The 18,171-nt window shown below is 41.2% G+C and overlaps 1 protein-coding gene across 1 annotated transcript in view; it reads right to left on the bottom strand.

Moving 5' to 3' along the window:
- Window positions 1-381: 381 nt before the first annotated feature.
- Window positions 382-18,171, bottom strand: part of LOC146333178 (uncharacterized) — a 94,381-nt gene continuing 76,591 nt past the window's right edge. The window contains exons 7-8 of the mRNA XM_084720444.1: window positions 7,138-7,302; window positions 382-5,191 (exon numbers count right to left, since the gene is read on the bottom strand). Coding sequence (XP_084576570.1) covers window positions 2,877-5,191; window positions 7,138-7,302 — 2,480 coding nt within the window. The 3' untranslated portion in view covers window positions 382-2,876. The remainder of the gene's footprint in view (window positions 5,192-7,137; window positions 7,303-18,171) is intronic.

Raw genomic sequence — 18,171 nt, 5'->3', positions numbered from 1 at the left:
AATGCTGGTCAGTTGTTTTGCATTGGACTGTTTAGGCAATTCTGTAACTGTAATTCCTAATATTTGCTGATATTTTTTCACATTCAACACCATTGCAGAATTAATTAATCAGTTTTTTGTGCTGGAATAATCTTGACATCACATGACACCTAGATGTAACCAGTTATCCAAACAACAAAAAGTAAATGGCCATCAAACAACACAATGCACTGAAAAATGTACACATTATCAAAAGTGTTGTTTAAAACACCATATTAGAATAGACACTCCCTCTATGTTGAGGATGTTGTTATTTAACAATGCTCCAATATCTTAAGAGGCTATTGACGGATATAGCGACGTACAAGTGAAACCTTTTCCACTTTAGAGATTAGAGATCACTTTAGTGATCGAAGACTGAACATTTATTTAAAATGGATGAAAAACCATTTTAAAATGTGAGCGTGGTATTAATATCTCAAGTCTTCTTAGGGTTACAGTACATGTATTCATATCTTCAACCAAAATCATACACTAAATCCCTAATCATAAAAGTAGCATGAACTACTGGCTATATAAACTGGTGTAGCTGATCTGAATCTGAACAGTGGGAAATCAATCAGTCACAGAATTGCTTACAGCAAAGTCAGTCAGGGATACTTTAAACAACATAAAATGTTATGGATAAAAATATGATTGTTGAGTATTTCTTATTTTTGTTGGGAGCAGTCATGGTGGACTCCTGTGTGCATGTCTGTAAATGTGTGTTCGTGCAGTCATGTGTCATGTCATGTGTATTGCAATACCTTATTATAGGGACTTCTGGGAACTGTAATGAGGGGAGAGCATGGTCACTGTGCACCTCTGTGTGTGAGTCCATGATAGCCTGCGAGGGTCAAGGGATTACAGACATGTCTTGTTAAATTAGGCTGCTGTGGCTGAGTGCTGTGACTGAGTTAGGGACTCAGCTGTCTGAGTGGAACCTGGGTCTGTCTTGGTGATGAGCTACGGACAAACATCTAGAAGCATATCACTGCTCCTCTCCTTTGGGATTTTAGTGATACCTTCCTCTACGGTGTGTTCAGTTTTCTTGACCACAGTACCACCAGATTCTGAATGAATACACATGATGGAGCTATTCCCATCTTTGATTTTGACTGCAAACAGATGAATCTAAATTTGCTCCATGTGGTGTACATTATACAACTTCAGAAATACCTGAATAATATGGAGTACATTTTAAAATGTCATCAAGTCACACTACACCTTCATATGGTAAAAGAAAGCCGCCAGAGTTACAGAAGCAGCATAGCAGAACAGAAATACTTTATGGAGAATGTGCAGAAAAGAGTGGGCTGTTTCAGGCAACTTACTGAGTCATATATCCAGATTGCCTTACAAAAATTTAGTCAGTATTGGTTCTGTGTCTTGCTAAAGGACACTTTGGCAGTTAAAATGGCTGATGATGAATACGTCTATCAGAGATATTGAACCAATGACCTTTTTAGTTATGGAACAGTCTCTTAACCCCCTGAAGCACCGTGCCTTCGGTGCATCTATCATAGCTACAGTACTTAACTTTTAGCAACAACAAATATACATACATTCAACATCTCAAACTCAGCACTGGCCTTCAGTGAGGAAACATGTCTATGTTGACCATATAGCAGCTACAGCAGAAGAAGTAATGTACAAATCAAGTGGCATATTTCCATTTCCAGCACTTTTCGGATATTTCAGCATGTGTACTGTTTGCACTGTATTTGCTCAATGAGAGTTTTGGGGCTATTATATATTTCACTATTTTTGATTTTCAGTGGTCTGAGTGCTACACAATGCAACACACAAGCTGTGGTTAATGGAAGTCCTAGTTTTGTGTGAAAAAGGCAAAAACTCCTTTTGATCAGTCCAGAGAAAAGTCTTGCCTTGCATCGGACTGTTCAACTGAATCACACGCTTACACTCACTAACACTCACACATTAACAGTTGCACACAGTCAGGAAGAAAAAACAACACATGCTTTCTACACAATAGCGGCATGAGCTTGGAAGACAAAGTGAGCTTGTTAGGACATGGTTGAGGACTCTGCAGAAAGCCAGTCGCCCACATACTGTTATATGTCTCAATACTGAGATGGAGGGTAGCTCGCTGGACCCCTCTCCCCCTGCTTCAAAAAACAGTATTATTAGGATAAAGTGGTACAAAATAAGGATTGACGGGCAGAGAGGAGGTGAATTATTACCCCACAGGAAAAGTCTTTTTGGTTTCCTAAAATCTCTTCTCCATCTCTCATAAGGTTTTGAAAAGTTAATACAGAGGATAAGTAAGTACAATCTAATAGATACATTTAAGGATCAGCAATATGTGATCCTGTATGAGATGGTACAAGAGTCAGCCTGTCTTGAAGCATGTTGTTTTAGCTAAAAATGTATTTTTTTTTTCTTGAAACACACAAAAAGCCTTTATACATGCAGGTATTAGTGCATAGGTTCCTGCTGAAAAAGAGTATTATTGTGTAGTCCATTGAATTGTCTTCCCAAACATCACCAGATGAATTTGGCATAGTTATAGAAATAAAGAAAATGACTGTCCTTCAAATGGAGATCGTTTTTCACACCCTCCTAGTCCTTTGATTAACTTATCATTTAAATATATCTCTATCTATATACAGTATGTATGAATAAAAAAAGATGACAAAGCATAAAACAAATATAGAGTATTCTAGAGCTCCGAGTTACCCGGTAAAGTGTCTTTTAAATCACAGTAAATTTAAGATCTTGGTATAATGAGAGGTGGGACACAGTGAGGTCTGAAGACAGAAAGAAAAGAATGCCACACATGAAGATTATTTGTGTGTGATTCAGTTTGGAGGAGCAGAGGAGGGTGTGATCAATCCTCACAAATTGGATGGGAGTTTAGAGCGGACAGTTTGAGGTTCAAGGTCTGATGAATAGGCAGCAGAGCCCCTCCGTAGAGGCGAGGCCGGGAGGGCCCCAGGGGACTGAGTCTGCTGAGGTTGCCCCGGAGACATCTGGATCGGAGGAGTCATGCGCCCTGGCACTGAGCTACAGGGTTTGGGCACAAGAGTTGGTGAAGAAAAGGGTGAAGGGTAATACCCCGTTTCCACAGAGGAGCGAGGAGTATGGTGGCCTAAGGCCTGGGCCACCTCCTGGGGCAGAGATGGGTGCGAGCTGGATAAAAGCTTAAGGTCCTCAGAAAAGCGGCCCAGCGGAGAATCTCTCCCGGTTGGATGTGGCTGGCTGGGAAGCTGTGAGGGGAGAGAAGACTGGGGCATGAGCAGAGAACTGTGGGATCCTGTGGCACTAGAGGGATCGCTGTAGTGGAAAGTCCTGCCTGCCACTGGGCTTTGAACAGTAGGGCTGGGTGCCACGGGGGTAAGGCAGGGGGAGGCGTTTGCTGAACCATATTGGGCCAAAGAGGCCAGGGCAGACCTCTCCACAGACATCTGGTGAGGCAGGAGGCCAGACTGGAGGCCTGCCAGGCTAAATTGGCTGAGGGAAGATGGGGAGCCCTCAGCGGGCTGCTGGCTGTGCTGTCCTCTACTAGAGGATGGGGAGCCTTGTGGAGGGGAATGGAAGAGGTTTAAGCCACTAGTAGTCCTGCCTCCTCCGGCAAACTGCTGCAAAGGAGCCACTTGAGGAGGCTTGGGAGGTGGCTGGCTATGGAGAGGCTGACCAGGCATAGGGCTGGACGAGCCAGTAGATATAGGACTCTGACAACGGGAGGAACTAATAAGTCCAGCTGTAATTCCCCCAGTAGTCCCTCCTACAGGACAAGCTGTAGGCCCACCTATATGGCTCCCTACTGCTCCTCCTGCTGTTCTCCCAATATGTCCTCCAATCACTCCTCCACCTGGCCCACTTGAACTTCCTCCTATATGGCTAGTTGTTAATCCAACAGAGGCCCTACCCAAGGATCCTTCAGGATTCAACACCATTGAATCACCAGAAACCCCTACAAGTGGTCCCCCAGAGGTTCCTATTGTCAAACCCCCTGAAACAACTCCCACTGATCCACCAGAAACCCTCCCTAATGATCCCACAGTGGTTGTCACTACCAGTGGCTCTCCAGAAGACCCTCCCACTGATCCCCCAGAAGCTCTTGCCATAGATCCTCTTGCAGTCCCTCTTATTGATCTCCTCCTGGCTGCATCTCCTATTGGTCCACACGTAATGCCCCCTACTGATACACCTGATGCCCCACCTGCTAACCTGCCACAGGCAGCACCCAGTGATCCTTCAGATATCGCTCCCATTGATTCCCCTGAGATCTCCCCAACTGATCCACTGGTTGCACCTCCCAACCCAAAGTGCCCCCCTGGAGTCACTTCTGTCGTTCCAGTTGTGAAGTCCTCTCCAGCCCAAGCAGAGTCTCCTCCAGTGGCTCCTTCCACAGACCCTCCGACTGCTCCACCTGAAGACCACCCCGTAGCACCACCACAGGCTCCAACTGCTCCTCCACTTATTCCCGACCCTGTGCTTCCACTTGTAGATCCTTGGTGAAAGAGGTTTGAGAGAGGTGGAGTGCTGGAACGGAAAGGCTGTTGATGCTGTGGTTGTGGATGTAGCTGGGCCATGCTAGATGAGGGTGAACCAGAGGAGGAGAATGGTCCAAAAGGGAAGGCAGAGGCCCCTCCTCCACTGGATCCAGCCCCAGCCCCACTAGATCCACGCTGGCCTCCGCTACTTGAGGCCTGTTTGCTTGAGCTTGTTGCCCCTGTACCTGACGTCACATGCTGGGCCCGAAAAGAGGCCAGTAATGGCATGTCCACCCCAGTGCGCAGTTTAGAGGGTGTGCTGGAGGGAGAGTCCCCAGCCGATCCTGGTGCTGTGGATGGAGGAACAAATGTGTGGAACTTTTTAAGCCGGCTGGAAGGGTCCTTCAGTGAGCCCAGAACAGAAACTGGAGGCCTGAAGAGAGTTGGTGGAAGGTGGGGATGGTGTGTCAGGGCAATGGCTACTGAGGTGGTGGCAGCTGCTGCCTGGAGGGGCGCCTGGATGAGGGGGGCCCAGATAACAGGGGTAGGTGAGGGAGGCGTTTGGGGTGGTGCATTCTGCATGAGGTGGGCGCAGTGGGCCATGTCCCTGTCATGCTGCACAATCTGCTGGATGATCTCATTCTCCTGGTAGTTGAGTACACCAGAGCTGAGGTCGTGTTGTACTTTGTGTTGCAGGATTGAGTTTTTCTTGCCTGTTAAAGCACATGCACACACAAACACAGACACATAGAGACAGGTGACAGATGAGAGATAAAAGAAGACTGAGCAGAAATCTTGTAGGCAGTTAGAATCAGGTTGACATTTGGGTGTACTCAAGTAACCACGCTATTTTCCAACAACCTTTGCATATAGAAGAGACTAGCAAAGGAACAGCTATGAAGGGAGCAAATAAAGAAAAAAAAATGCGTACCTGAAAATCACAAGTGGGGAAAAGGGAGAAAAAGAGATTTAAGAACAAGACAGGAAGATGGTGCAGAGGGGAAAAGGCAAAGCATAAAAAAGCATGGTATAAGAGAAACAGCAAAAGATAGGTGGGAGATAACTATGCAGAGACAGAAGCTCGGGATGCATGACAGCCTAAGGTGTAGGTGGTGTATGTTTGACTAGATCTTTCTGTAATTCCCAAGGTAACAGGGACAAAACATAAGGCAAACATTGCACCACACGACCAGATTCAGCCTCGTAAAGAGTGTGAGCCGCACTAAGATGATTGGTCAAGCCAACAACTGTCTCTTTGGCGTCATAATTTTTTTCCAGTTGTTGGGTGGTGATATCAAAGGGAAACATCTTAAAATTTAGGGATAAATATTAAATGTCTGTTCTAAAATGCTACAAGGTGTGCAGGATAAGTCAGCTCATGACACAAAAAAAGTGGTTGCAAATGCTTGCTTCTTGTTGTTTGTGCTCCTCCACTTTCCACCCTAGAAACATATGTACTCTGAAGTCCCTGTGAGCCATGCACAAGGTCAAAGAGACAAGTTGGAGTTGCGTCACTATGACAGGCATACTAACTGCTGACACAACCTCCTAGAGGAATGTGTGCAACTCTGACCGTTAAGTCCATTAGTCATTGTTGAATGGTTGCACTAGCAGTGACAGGGTTAATTCACATGAGTGCCATTTTCAATTTGGTGCTAACAAAAGGCTGTGAAATCCAAAGATATTGTAAATGCAATTAGGCCCAGATCAATCTCTCCATTTTCTGGTATGACTGGTGGCAGATTAGTGGAGGTGTTGCGCTGAGGTATTGTATCTACATCCAGCTCGACCCTGGCACCACCTGACTCTTTATCACCTACACACCTCCAATCCGATTGTGCAAAGTCCATCAAGACAGTAATTAATTTGTGGATCATTGCGGTGTGAGTGACTTTATTAGGGAAGAGGGGTGTACATGAGCATCAAGCCCGGGAGAAAGGACATATGCAGGAAACCATCTCAGAGAAACATCACTATCAGCCCACCACATCTTTTCAAAGCAGCCATTTTCTACAAAGAGACCCCCTAAAGCAATTTCTCTATCTTCCATTCTAAACATAGCTGAGGATAAAACAGAGCATGCAGAGATGGCTGAGTGATGATACAGGCGTGCCTTTCATTGTGAATTTTTCATCTGCTCAGGCTGAGCCTGGGAAAAGTGATGGATATGGAGAGAATATCAATTGTATGCGTAAGAGCAGTTACACAGGGATTTCAAAACCAGAGCTCTATCTGCATGTTTATATGCAGATGACTTTGAAAGTAATTTCAGTCATTGAGTATCAGTGCGAACATTTGTTAGAGCCCAAGTTTTGTCTGAGAGATTTGGCTCTGGTTTGAAATATTTGTGTTTTTTTCTATCAACACATACACACTCATGAGTAAATGAAAGCAGAAAATAAAACGGAGATACAGTGATGCTCTCCTAACCCAGTAAGGAAGTCTGTTGACGTTATGACTGGATAAAACGTGATTAAAAATAAGCTTTGCAAATATTAAAAATGCACCGTGAAGGGTTGCTAAGTTTTAAGATTTCCTATATAGCTAGGCCATGATGGCCTCGTCACGGCCAAAAGTTTATGAAATGACATTTTGTTTACAATAATGACTAACATTCAAGATTTCCTCCGATTTTGTTGTTTGAGTTTTACTTTCTTACCAATACGGTCCAGCCTATCCAGGGCGACAGTCTCAAAGGCACGCCTCATCATAGGATACTCTTCCAGCACCTCATTGAAGTTGTCCACAGACAGCGAGTATAGACGACAGTATGTGTCCGCTCGGACACTGGCTGTCCTTCTGCCTCGCGTCAGCAAGCAAATCTCTGCAAGAGAACACAGCAGAAAAGAAATGATAATGTAGTGGAGTTAAACCATGAAGCCTGTAAGTTTAACTGAAATTTGAAACTGTTGTACCATTGTTGATAAATTCTTGTCTGACATAGCCCTATCAAAACTTATCAGTCTATATCACTATCAGAGAATAATTAGCCAATAAATATCAGCTCAAGTAATGATTTCACAGATGATGTGAAAGGATTTAATTTCATATGATTTAATTCTTCTGCAAAATGTTGTACAAAGTGTATTTGTTTAGTTTTTTAATGAACAAATAAATGAACATTTGAAGAGCCAAAATTATCCCCTGTTTTGTTGTAATAATCAGCCATGACAAGCAGGTAATTATCAATTATTGGTATCAGCTGAAAAAAATCCATATTGTGCATCCCTTTTATACATTTTTCTATCTGTGGCAGACAACATGTTTATCAGAAATTGTCACTTGAATAATAATCACAGCTGGAATAGCAATGATTTGTTTTTGTACATAAACCAGCCACATGTAAATAAAATGTCTTACAAAAATGTTTTTGACAAAGGACAAGTGTGTTTTTGTATATTAAACAAAGAAATCATATATATGAGGCCAAAGTATCGCTAGTATACCTCTTTCGACATGACCTAAACGCGGGTCCCTGAGGCTTTTTAAATTTTCCCTTGTAGATAAGCCTACTTTATGCAGAGTGACAAAGTAAAACACACTTTCTAAGCAAAATGTGAATGCCAGAGTTGTTTTGTTTTATTTTTTTTTTAGCATTAAAAACTACAACTTTTCTGTAATCCATCGGTGCAGCATTTAATGCCATTTTCAGAGCTTAGAGGTCTGCCAGCCTTCATCTGCCATGCCCGCTCAGGAAAATAATGCTCCATTTAAACAGCTGCACTGCCATAGAGCTCTGGCACAGACACAGTGTGTGTGGGTGAAAATGCGTCTGCACTGTATGCAGATGTCGCACGTGCATGCATGCACTATGGATGCAAGTAGGATGCTTCTATGTGAGAGCCTGTGACTGCACACGACCTGTATGTGTGTGTCTGTGCACACAAATGTATTTGAATGTACTGTATTTGTGTGTACGCATGCCAGTGTTTTATTCATGAGGTAGTAAGTATAGTAAGGTATAGTAAAAATAAAAGGTATAGATTCTATATACACGTTGTACTCAAATGAATATAAATATACATATATGAATGTATTGTATACATCTACAAAATGCTGTACATTGCATATATATGTGTGTTTAAATGAAGAGGTCTTAGGTGACTTTGAGGTACGTTTGTCACTGAGCCATGTGTTTCTATACAAATTCCCTAATGTCTTTTCTCTTTAGCTTTCATCTCATCTTCTACCCTCCCTTCCTATGTTTGCTATCACACTTCTTTCTCAGAAACCCATTTCCAGCTTATCCACCACACACATGCTCTCAATTCGCCCACATTATGCACTTTCCTACTTTACCTTCCCCCTTAGTCTACATCAAATCAAAAATTTAAATAATCCAATTATCTCATAAAATCTCATGCATAGTTTGACTCTCCACCATAACTATTTTTCTTTCCATTGCCCTTTATTTTTCTTTTACCCTTTTCGATATTGCACATGAATAAAATTGCTGGTCTTTGTGGAGTTTGTAATTTACATTTACCTAACCCGCAGCCACATGTACAGTATGGGACAATGTCTGCTTTAATAAAAAACACATGTGAAGCCTTGCTTGTATTATGTTTTTCTATGTGGGTATAATGATGATGGTGAACTATGTATGGCTGTATGATAAAAAAAAATATTCTGTCAATGGTGGTGTGTTACGGGCTTGTAACAATCATGGCCGATCATGACAGCTCCTTTCATCTCCTTTAAAAGCAGTGCTCATATAATCATATTAACAGAACCTACACATTACAGTGTTGACTGCTGGTTGTTTGATGATACATTGCATGTGTTGTACTCATATGTGCTTGTCATGCTTTTGTATGTTTATGTATATATGTGTATATGTATGTATTTTTCCTTTTACTCTTGGGGTCTGTTTGTGAAGCACTTTGTAACCTCGGTTTTGAAAGGTGATATATAATTAAAACTTAACTTACTTGTAGGGAAATGGTTCACTGACAATATTTTTTTTATTATTATTTATTTTACACACAATATTATTTCATGGCAATTAAAGCTGGTATAAGGTATTTAAGGTTATGGTTAGTCAAATAAAATAACCTGGCAAAGGTTAGGGAAACCTCACAGTCTTTGTTAAACTAACTACATGGAACTTTCATTTTTTTGTTGATTTTGGAGGTCCCTTTGGACAAAAGCTGTAATGTTTCCACCATAACAACCAAAAAATACAGCGTCAAAAATATAATCTAAATAAAAATCTTCCCCTGCTTCTTTTTAACAGGGTAATGTACTACTCACTCCTACTTCGGCTGGGAAAATTTGATCACAGGCATTTCAAGGTGTGTCTAAATCCACCTTTGCCGGCTTGTGTCAGGAACACGGGCATATCCTGGCCTGTCCCACAACTTGTGCCAGCTGTGCACAGCAGCATACACCACATCAGCTGCACCAAAGTACCTTGATGAATTCACAGGCGAGTTTAGGCCAAGCATGCAATAAAACAATCAGAAAGTCAGCTGTATGATGCCAGATTTACTTTTTTTTACTTTATTTATCTTGCAGACATGGAAAAAATGGCAACTGTGCTGCAGCAAGACAGCAAAGTCACCTGTGCCACCAGCACAACAGTTTTGCTACGGGTATAAGATAGGACCCCAAGACTTGTAAAAGCCCAACTAGAGACAAGAGTTGAAAAGTTCATCATTTCTATCAAATTAAAAAAAGAAACTACAAATGGACAGTTTGATGTCAACAAGAAGATAGAAGTTGGTGCTGTTACTGTGCAAGACATAGATAAAATAGCCAGCTGCATGTAGACAATGCAAACCACTCACATTAGGAACTGCAGATGGAAAACTTTTTGTATAGGATAGTCATATTCGACAGCTGCAAAAGGAGTTAATTAACTGAGAGGGGAAGCCTTTCAATTAATTAGCCACAGCATGCTAGCTGTTGTCGATGATGGATGCTGGTAAGCACCAGATATGTAATCTGCTTTCCTGGCATCACTGAAATAAGCAGAATTTTTTTTTGTGTAATTTGATATGGAATGGTAGAAGATTGTATAATGGAAGTGAAAAAGACAAGCCACACATGAAATTAGTGTAAAAAAGCTGATTTGGGGGGGATCTGCAGTGCAGTGCATATTTCACAGATTGGATGGCACAAAATGCTTTCAGTGTTGACTCCAAAATTGAAGCATACAGCTCGATTACCAGTGACACTCCCCCTACTGCACTTCTCCTCCCACTACCATGGTACCAAAACCTGCCCCATAACAAGGGGGAAAAAAACAAAACAGGAAAATGCCCACCACCACAAACTGTCAACAATATGGGTTTGAGCTAAAGTAGAGCTGATTCAGTTTATAAATGACACTTTTCTTTATTGTTGTGATTATCTGACAACTAATAAACACAGAAATTGGACCTCAGGCTACAGCTACTGTACATCTGTACATGTAAGTGAAATCATATGAATGAATAAATAAATAAATAAAACTACAGTAATTCCATTTTTAACTCCCATGGTACTTTGCCTCAAGGTAACCCCTCTGCTTCTGACTGACTAGTCTCTTTGAAGCTTATGAAAAACTGCCAAAAACCAATAAAACTACATTAAGCTACAGTTTTGGTCTTGTTGATCTTAGTCTTTTTATATACAAGTAGGAGTGAGCTCCAACAGTAATATAATTTGAAAAGCGTTTGAAACAGCTGTACTGGATTTTAAAACAGTTCAAATCTAGGAAATAGCAAAGCTCTCATTTTCATCACTTCATGTCATAAATATACAAATGTCACTTAGATAGTAATCTGCATGAGAAATAAAGAGGAATTAAAAAAATGTGTTTACAATAATCATCAGATGTGATTACTTTCAGAGGTTTCCAGTGTAAAACCTACCAATAAACATGACCTCAGAAACTGTCAGCAGTGAACATTATGTAGCGTTCACTACACAGCAATTGTATTGGATGGCATTTGACTGCACAGGACTTTATATTTTTCTGGTCACTGGGTGTAAAGTGGTTATGATTGTGTGTGATGGTTTGAAAAATGAGATAGGGGGAACAGATAAAGGGAGAATGCATGATTTGACAGGACATGAATGAGGAATATGTACTCTTTATGAAGCAGAAGAATAATCTCGTTTGTAGTGTGTCACTGTTTGTGTGCGCATCTGTGTGAGAGAGATCATGGGTGAATGGACAACAGCCAAGTTAGAAAGAGAGCTGTGTGAATGTGAAAGACAGAGTAAAAATACTCAATACTGTGTGTGTGTGTGTGTGTGTGTGTGTGTGTGTGTGTGTGTGTGTGTGTGTGTGTGTGTGTGTACTGTCAGTGTGTGCTAGCAGGGCAGCCCTGGCTGTAGCTGTGCTGGGGGTCCATTTCCCACAGCACTGCTCCAGTAATCCCCTCTGGAGAGGAGCATCGCAGCTCTGTATTAAATCCTCTTGTCCCGTGGCTTTCTGGATGAAGCCAATACTGCCAAGATGAGGCGGTGAGCTGCAGTGAGCCCTCTGGCCTCATCTAACTGTCTTTGCAGAGAGCAAGTGAAGCCCAGACACTTAGCGGTGCCATCTGAACTACAAGTACAAGGGGAAAAAAAAATCCATGGCATGGTTAGAGTCTGGTGCAACCAGCTCCGAGCTAAACCATGAGAGATTAGCTGACATCTCTGAGAGCTGACTGGCTACATGCAGAAAGCTGCCCTGACAAAGTCCTGGAGATCAAGAATTGAAATTAAGAGCTAAATTCATGTGTTCATGTCAAAATAAAGCGATTTGCTAAAAGTAGAATATATAGAAGAGCTGGCATAGGGGCCGATCTTTTATTTAGCATTTTGAAAATGATAAAGTCAACATGGTATTTCAGCAATATTTTTGACATTTTGACTTAATTCTCAAAATGCAAAATCAAAAAAGAAGAAAATCTTTTTTCTCTGATTTACCTCTCTTATGCCTGGCACTAATAAATGAAAGTTTGACTTTATTGTCAATATTTCAATGTTATTCTTGACTTCATTCTCAAAATATCTTCTACCTCTGTTTTTCCTTTCCATATATATATAATGGATTTAAGACATAGAAAAGTGAATTGTTTTGTGGTGGGCTCCATAGATTACAATAGCTGCACAGCACGCACCAAACTGTAACTAATGTAAGAGGAAATACTGTTCAAGAGATAAGATAAAATATATTCTCTCAGTCTTTCTATTTCTCTCCAAAAATACATTCATCATTTTGGTATAAGACCCATCATTTTTATTTTCCAATTACCGTAACATGTAACCCAAAAATGTTCAACATTAAATTAATACACACGAAATTATGAAATTAATAATAACATGAGTAAATTGTGTAAAATACATAAATGAACCAATAAATTGCCCAATAATTTAATGAATCGTTAAGCTTAGCTTATTGTCATGCCATTTTATTTCATTATACTTATTTTTGCAGTTTCTTTTTTTTTTAATTGGATTTGCAAAATGCTAAATTTTCAGCTACCAAGGTCAAACAGGTTGACAGCACATTTCGTCAGTTAGCTCCTGTTAGCTAAAGCATCAATGATATCAAAGTAATTCTAAATCAACCAGCGAAAGGCTGCTCCTGTCACTAAACACAGCACACAGTCAGTAATTAAACTCTCCTTCTTTTTGAAAGTCGCACGTTGCCTGCTTCATATGGCATTAGAATAAACTTATTATTTACTCTGTTTATTCATATCATTATTTAATTAATATTTATTCATGTAATACTGAACACCTTGGGGCAGCTTACTCCACAGTGCGAAACCTACATGTTACGCTGCCGAAGACCATGTGAACCTCTGCACTGCACTGTCCAACTAGATGGCGGCTTTTGCAGCTGGTTTGTGAGCTACATTCGATTTATTTATGAATGCTCTACTGCCACTGCTTACTCACATCTCCTGTGACTCATCACAATGTTCCCCAAATCCTGCATGAAATCAAAGAACAGGCTTAGATGTTGTAGCTCGTGTAGTCTGTATTCTGTGCAGGGCATGTGTTTTCTCTTCAAGCTGCCTGCGCTTCTACAATCATCCTTGTCTGTGTGGTCCTCGCTAACAATGAGATGATTCATAATCAGCCCAAAATTGTGTGCTTTGTCAGCTCAAATTAGCAAGGCTATAATATCATCATGACACAAGATGACTGACTGGCTGCGAGTTAAACATGTCATTGTACTCAATGTTTTTGATTCTTAAAAACAGCATTTAAGGGAAAGAATGAGTTGAAATAGAAGGATAAAACTCTGAGAGCAAACTCTAAAGGACGTCTTGATAAATCTCCCTGTCATGTCCCCCTGCTGTCCTGTTTATCTGGCCCAGCCGAGATTGTTTCCAAAACTGTTTCTCTCAATTTAGAGCTACACAGATACCTCGGCTTTCACAAAGAAAATTCTACATCTGTGCGCTAGAGGATGTTACTCTGCAATAACTATGATGTGTTTCATTTTCGCACTTAAGTGACAATGCATTCATCAAAATTGAATGACACCAATTAAAATTGGATGTTCCTCAGGGAAAGGAGAACTAAGACATCATGTGCTGTGACCTTGGTGAGAACACACATGACTGGTCTTTTGTTGGGTGGTGCAGCCCACGTGTCCTCTGCTCTTACTGGAAAGAGGCTTCCCCTGAGTCCCTGCACCAGCTCTCAAAGTGGAGAGCATAACATGAATGATGTCAGCACGTATGGATGTGTGTGAGAGGGCGTAAGACAGGGAAAATGAACTGAAGAGAGACATCCTGGGTGCATTGCTATCTTTACATCTTGAAATACCGAATGCTCACAGTGTGATGACGGATCTGCACACTGTACAGATGGGTCACACTACTATGCTCTCCATGAGTTTCCAATGATTTTCTCTTGACTGCATCGACACTGCAAGCAAAATACAGTTAATAACTCAAAGAGTGTTCTCAGTATAGTGCAGCTCTCCACCAGGCAATAGATGGTAAAGGACCTACTGCGATGTCCCACAACTGCCAGATGCAACCAGTAGAAATTTGCAAAGTTTTGAATGTTTTTATAGCCTTATATAAAGTTTCTTAAAGATGCATAAAAATGTGTAATGGCATTGCAACTGAGCATTCGTTTTTTTAAAAACTGTGAATCACCACAACCACAAGAGGTCCTGGAGCACACAGTCATAAATGTGCACAAAAAATTTAGGCTGATGAATCACCGACACAAAACACACCAAAATCTTAATCACAGAAATCTTCTGCACAGGTGAGAAACAAGTGTGTCAGCATGTCTTATAAAAAAACTTTCTAACATCTGTGTTTCTTACTCAACATGAAAATCTAAAGGTGTGAATGAAAGCAGATACAGAATATAGTCTGTAACATACATGTACTGTTTCTGCTCATCTGCAGACAGCTGTAGCTGCACACTACTGTGCATGAATCTGAGTGAATGCAAATTTTGCCCTTTGAATGTGCTTTTAAATAAGTTCAAGTCTCAGTCTGCATACATCTGTATGTGATTCTCTGTGTACCTGCCTTCCTCTCTGCTCACAAGTGTGCATGGATGTGAATTAATGAGTATGAGCAGGACTGCTTGGTCTGTGATAAAGTATCTGTGTCCTGCAGCCTGGTCTGGCAAAGCTCACCTGGACTCTGAGTCCTGCTGTCAGCTCCCATCTCCCTCCCCGACACTGCCCCCAGCCCACGGAGCGGACAATTTCTAACCTTTGAAACATCCACAGTGGGCTGCCTGATTCCCCATGACATGCCATGCTCACTCCCTCACAGCATTAGCATAGCTGCACAAACACGTTGCACTGGGCTAGCATACATGGACAGGTAGGGGATATCTAGTGTTTTTCAGCACTGTGGCTGATGCTAGGGTCCCGTCACATCTCATCGTCTCTACTTTACCCCCTGAACTGAGGCTGGTTATGTTGGTGAGGTACAAAAGACACAATACAACAACATTCAAGGACCAGAAGACGTTTGTGCACACAACAGGGTACAAATGCAAATATCATCTTATTCTTGGATTAATAAGCCTTAAATTAAAATGGTATACTGCACTTCTTAAAATATAAACAACCAAAATATGAGAAACATAACAAAAATCCAGGACTACTGGAATTTCCATTGTTCTATTAATAATATTTTGCCATGCAAGTGGACAGCCAGGGTCTATTGGTTGGTCTACTGCACCACTTGGGCCAATACTGAAATATCAACAACTATTGGATGCGATTATAAAATCTAATGACTTTGATGGTCATTTGACTCTACCTGTAACGCCATCATGAGGTTCATATTGGCAGTTTTGAGTGAAAGTTCTGAACTATTGGATGTATTGCCATGAAATTTGGTACACACATTCATGTTTCCCTTAAATTGAATTCAAATAACTTTGGTGATCCTTTAATCAATCATCTATACTGCCACCATCAGATCAAAATGTCATTTTGTACAATACTTTGATTTATGATTTAACACTTGCAAAAATAATGAAATTGCCATCAGCCTAAACTGTACTTTATGTTTCAAGCTAATTAGCAAACAAACAACAACAAAAAAAACTTCATCAGCATGATTTCATTGTCATTGTGAGCATGTTAGGATGCTAACATTAGCATTTAGCTCAAAGCTCTGCTGCATGTAATTTCAGCTTCACATAACCAGTGCCATAGCTGTAAGGTAGACTTGTTGACAGATAACTTTTTGACAAACTGTCAACTGATCAATAATATACATTTAGACTTGAGATGGAATCTTTTTAGTTGACAAAATATATCCCAATAATAATCTTTCTCTTTAAAATTAGAATTATGTGTGCAATGTCTTTGACCTAGATTTATTATTATTATTTTTTAACAGGTTAATAGGTGTCTGATAGAACAGGACACTACTGATGACCCAGAGATGCACAAGTCTCTCATATTCTGTGTATTTGTTAGAGAACAGTCATGATGATGCAAACGCATACGATGTAGTTCCTAATGTAGTATTACTTTGACCAGTAAATTATCAATTATGATAAATATCCTCCCACTGTATGCATTTCATTATGGATGTACCGATTTATTGGTTGAACACTGGTATTGGCAGATATTCAGCTTGTGGTCTGCAATCAAAAATAAAACGACTTTCACCAATTATGATACTGGCTGATGTTTTTGTGCTCACAAAATGTTGTTTAGGTTATTTGCAGTCAAACTCAGACAACAGTAGTTAGCATACCCAGCTGCTGATTCAGAGGACAAGACACTAGCCGGTATAAAGTAAGGAGGCAACCTGTGCCATGTTTTTTTTTTTTATAATGAAGATTTCTTTCTTTCCCTGGCACAAAAGGAGGAATAAATAAGATAAACAAAACAAAATAATCACATAAAAAACCCCACTGGTATCGGCATCGACTATCAGCCAAATTGGTATTTTACACATCAGTATTGGACCAGAATTTCACAATCGTGCGTACCTATGCCATTTTACTGTATTGTTACATGTGTGTACATGTATAATATTTTGTATTATGTAGCATAACATCATATTCCCTATCCAGCTGACTCTGTTACACCCATAGTGTTTGGGTGGCGCAGCTCATCAATGTCTCACTACATATTGTGTCATATAACAACACTGTATCAAAACACACGCCTGTGTTGTATATCATCTCAGCCTATCCAACCTGTCATATTATATAAGACAACTCTATATATCATCTTATCTCCCATTCTCTCACTCTGTCACTGCTGCAGTGCCTCGATCTTCAGCTGATGCTGCTCCAGAATAAGAGGTACAGGGGTGTTAACTGGGTTAAGGACCGGGAGGATTACCTGGGCCTTCGTTGATGCCAGGCTCTCTCACTGACTCGCTCAGTCAGGGTGGCCATTTGGCAGCTCTATAGCACAGCCAGTCTGAGCTCAGAGAGGGGGAAAAGAGACAAAAAAGTGAAATAGAGCGGTGATGGGAGGAGTATTAGTTTCTAAACCCAGGACTTCACAAGACTACGGATTAAGAGTGCACCATTCACAGAAAACCAGTCAGAGACTGAGTAAAGCCAAAAAGATGACACAGGAGATTGCAAACTGTGCAGTCAACTTATTCCCCTCCTCACCCCCCTCCCACTCTCTGTCCTTTTTTTTTTTAACCCCCACTTGCAGAGCTGCTGCAGTCCACTCACTCAGAGGCAAAGTGAGCCATCTTAGGGGTGCAATCAAAGGCAGCTTTTGATAAGCACCTCTGACTGGCATGCAAGGCCACCACAAGGTCACTGAGCTCTACTTCAACCAAGAGAGAGGCACAGTCTGCACTGGCAACACATCAATTACTGCAGGCAACAAAGGATGAACTATAACAACACAATAACCTGCTCTGTCTGGGCACTGAGAGGGCAGCGGAGATGCTGTTCAGATAAGTGTTTCAATACTGAACTATAAGGAGAGAAGGAGGGAAGCGGAGGTGGGGTGGTGGAGGGTGCATGTGTTCTTTCTGAGCCTAGAGCAGCGTCCAGAGAGAGGGGCTTGGCAGCGATCCATGTGTCCCTTGGCGTTAGTACTGCAGTCACATTACATTTCCCCTCTCCACTGGATCGCTGTGTGCCCAGCCGACGCTCCCATCCAGGACATGTCGTGTCCACTTTAGACTTTAGGCTCTCTGGCTCGAGCTAATCCAACAGCTAACAAACTGGAGCAGACTGCTGAGTATATAATTGTGTAAATAATTCAGGTTGTCTATGAATGAAAGCA

Source organism: Lutjanus erythropterus, chromosome 1 (genome assembly GCF_056507025.1).
Source record: "Lutjanus erythropterus isolate fLutEry1 chromosome 1, fLutEry1.hap2, whole genome shotgun sequence".
In the NCBI taxonomy this organism is placed as follows: Eukaryota; Metazoa; Chordata; class Actinopteri; order Lutjaniformes; family Lutjanidae; genus Lutjanus; species Lutjanus erythropterus.
The sequence above is the reverse complement of the archived record's forward strand: the minus strand, read 5'-3'. Positions and strand labels throughout refer to the sequence as shown.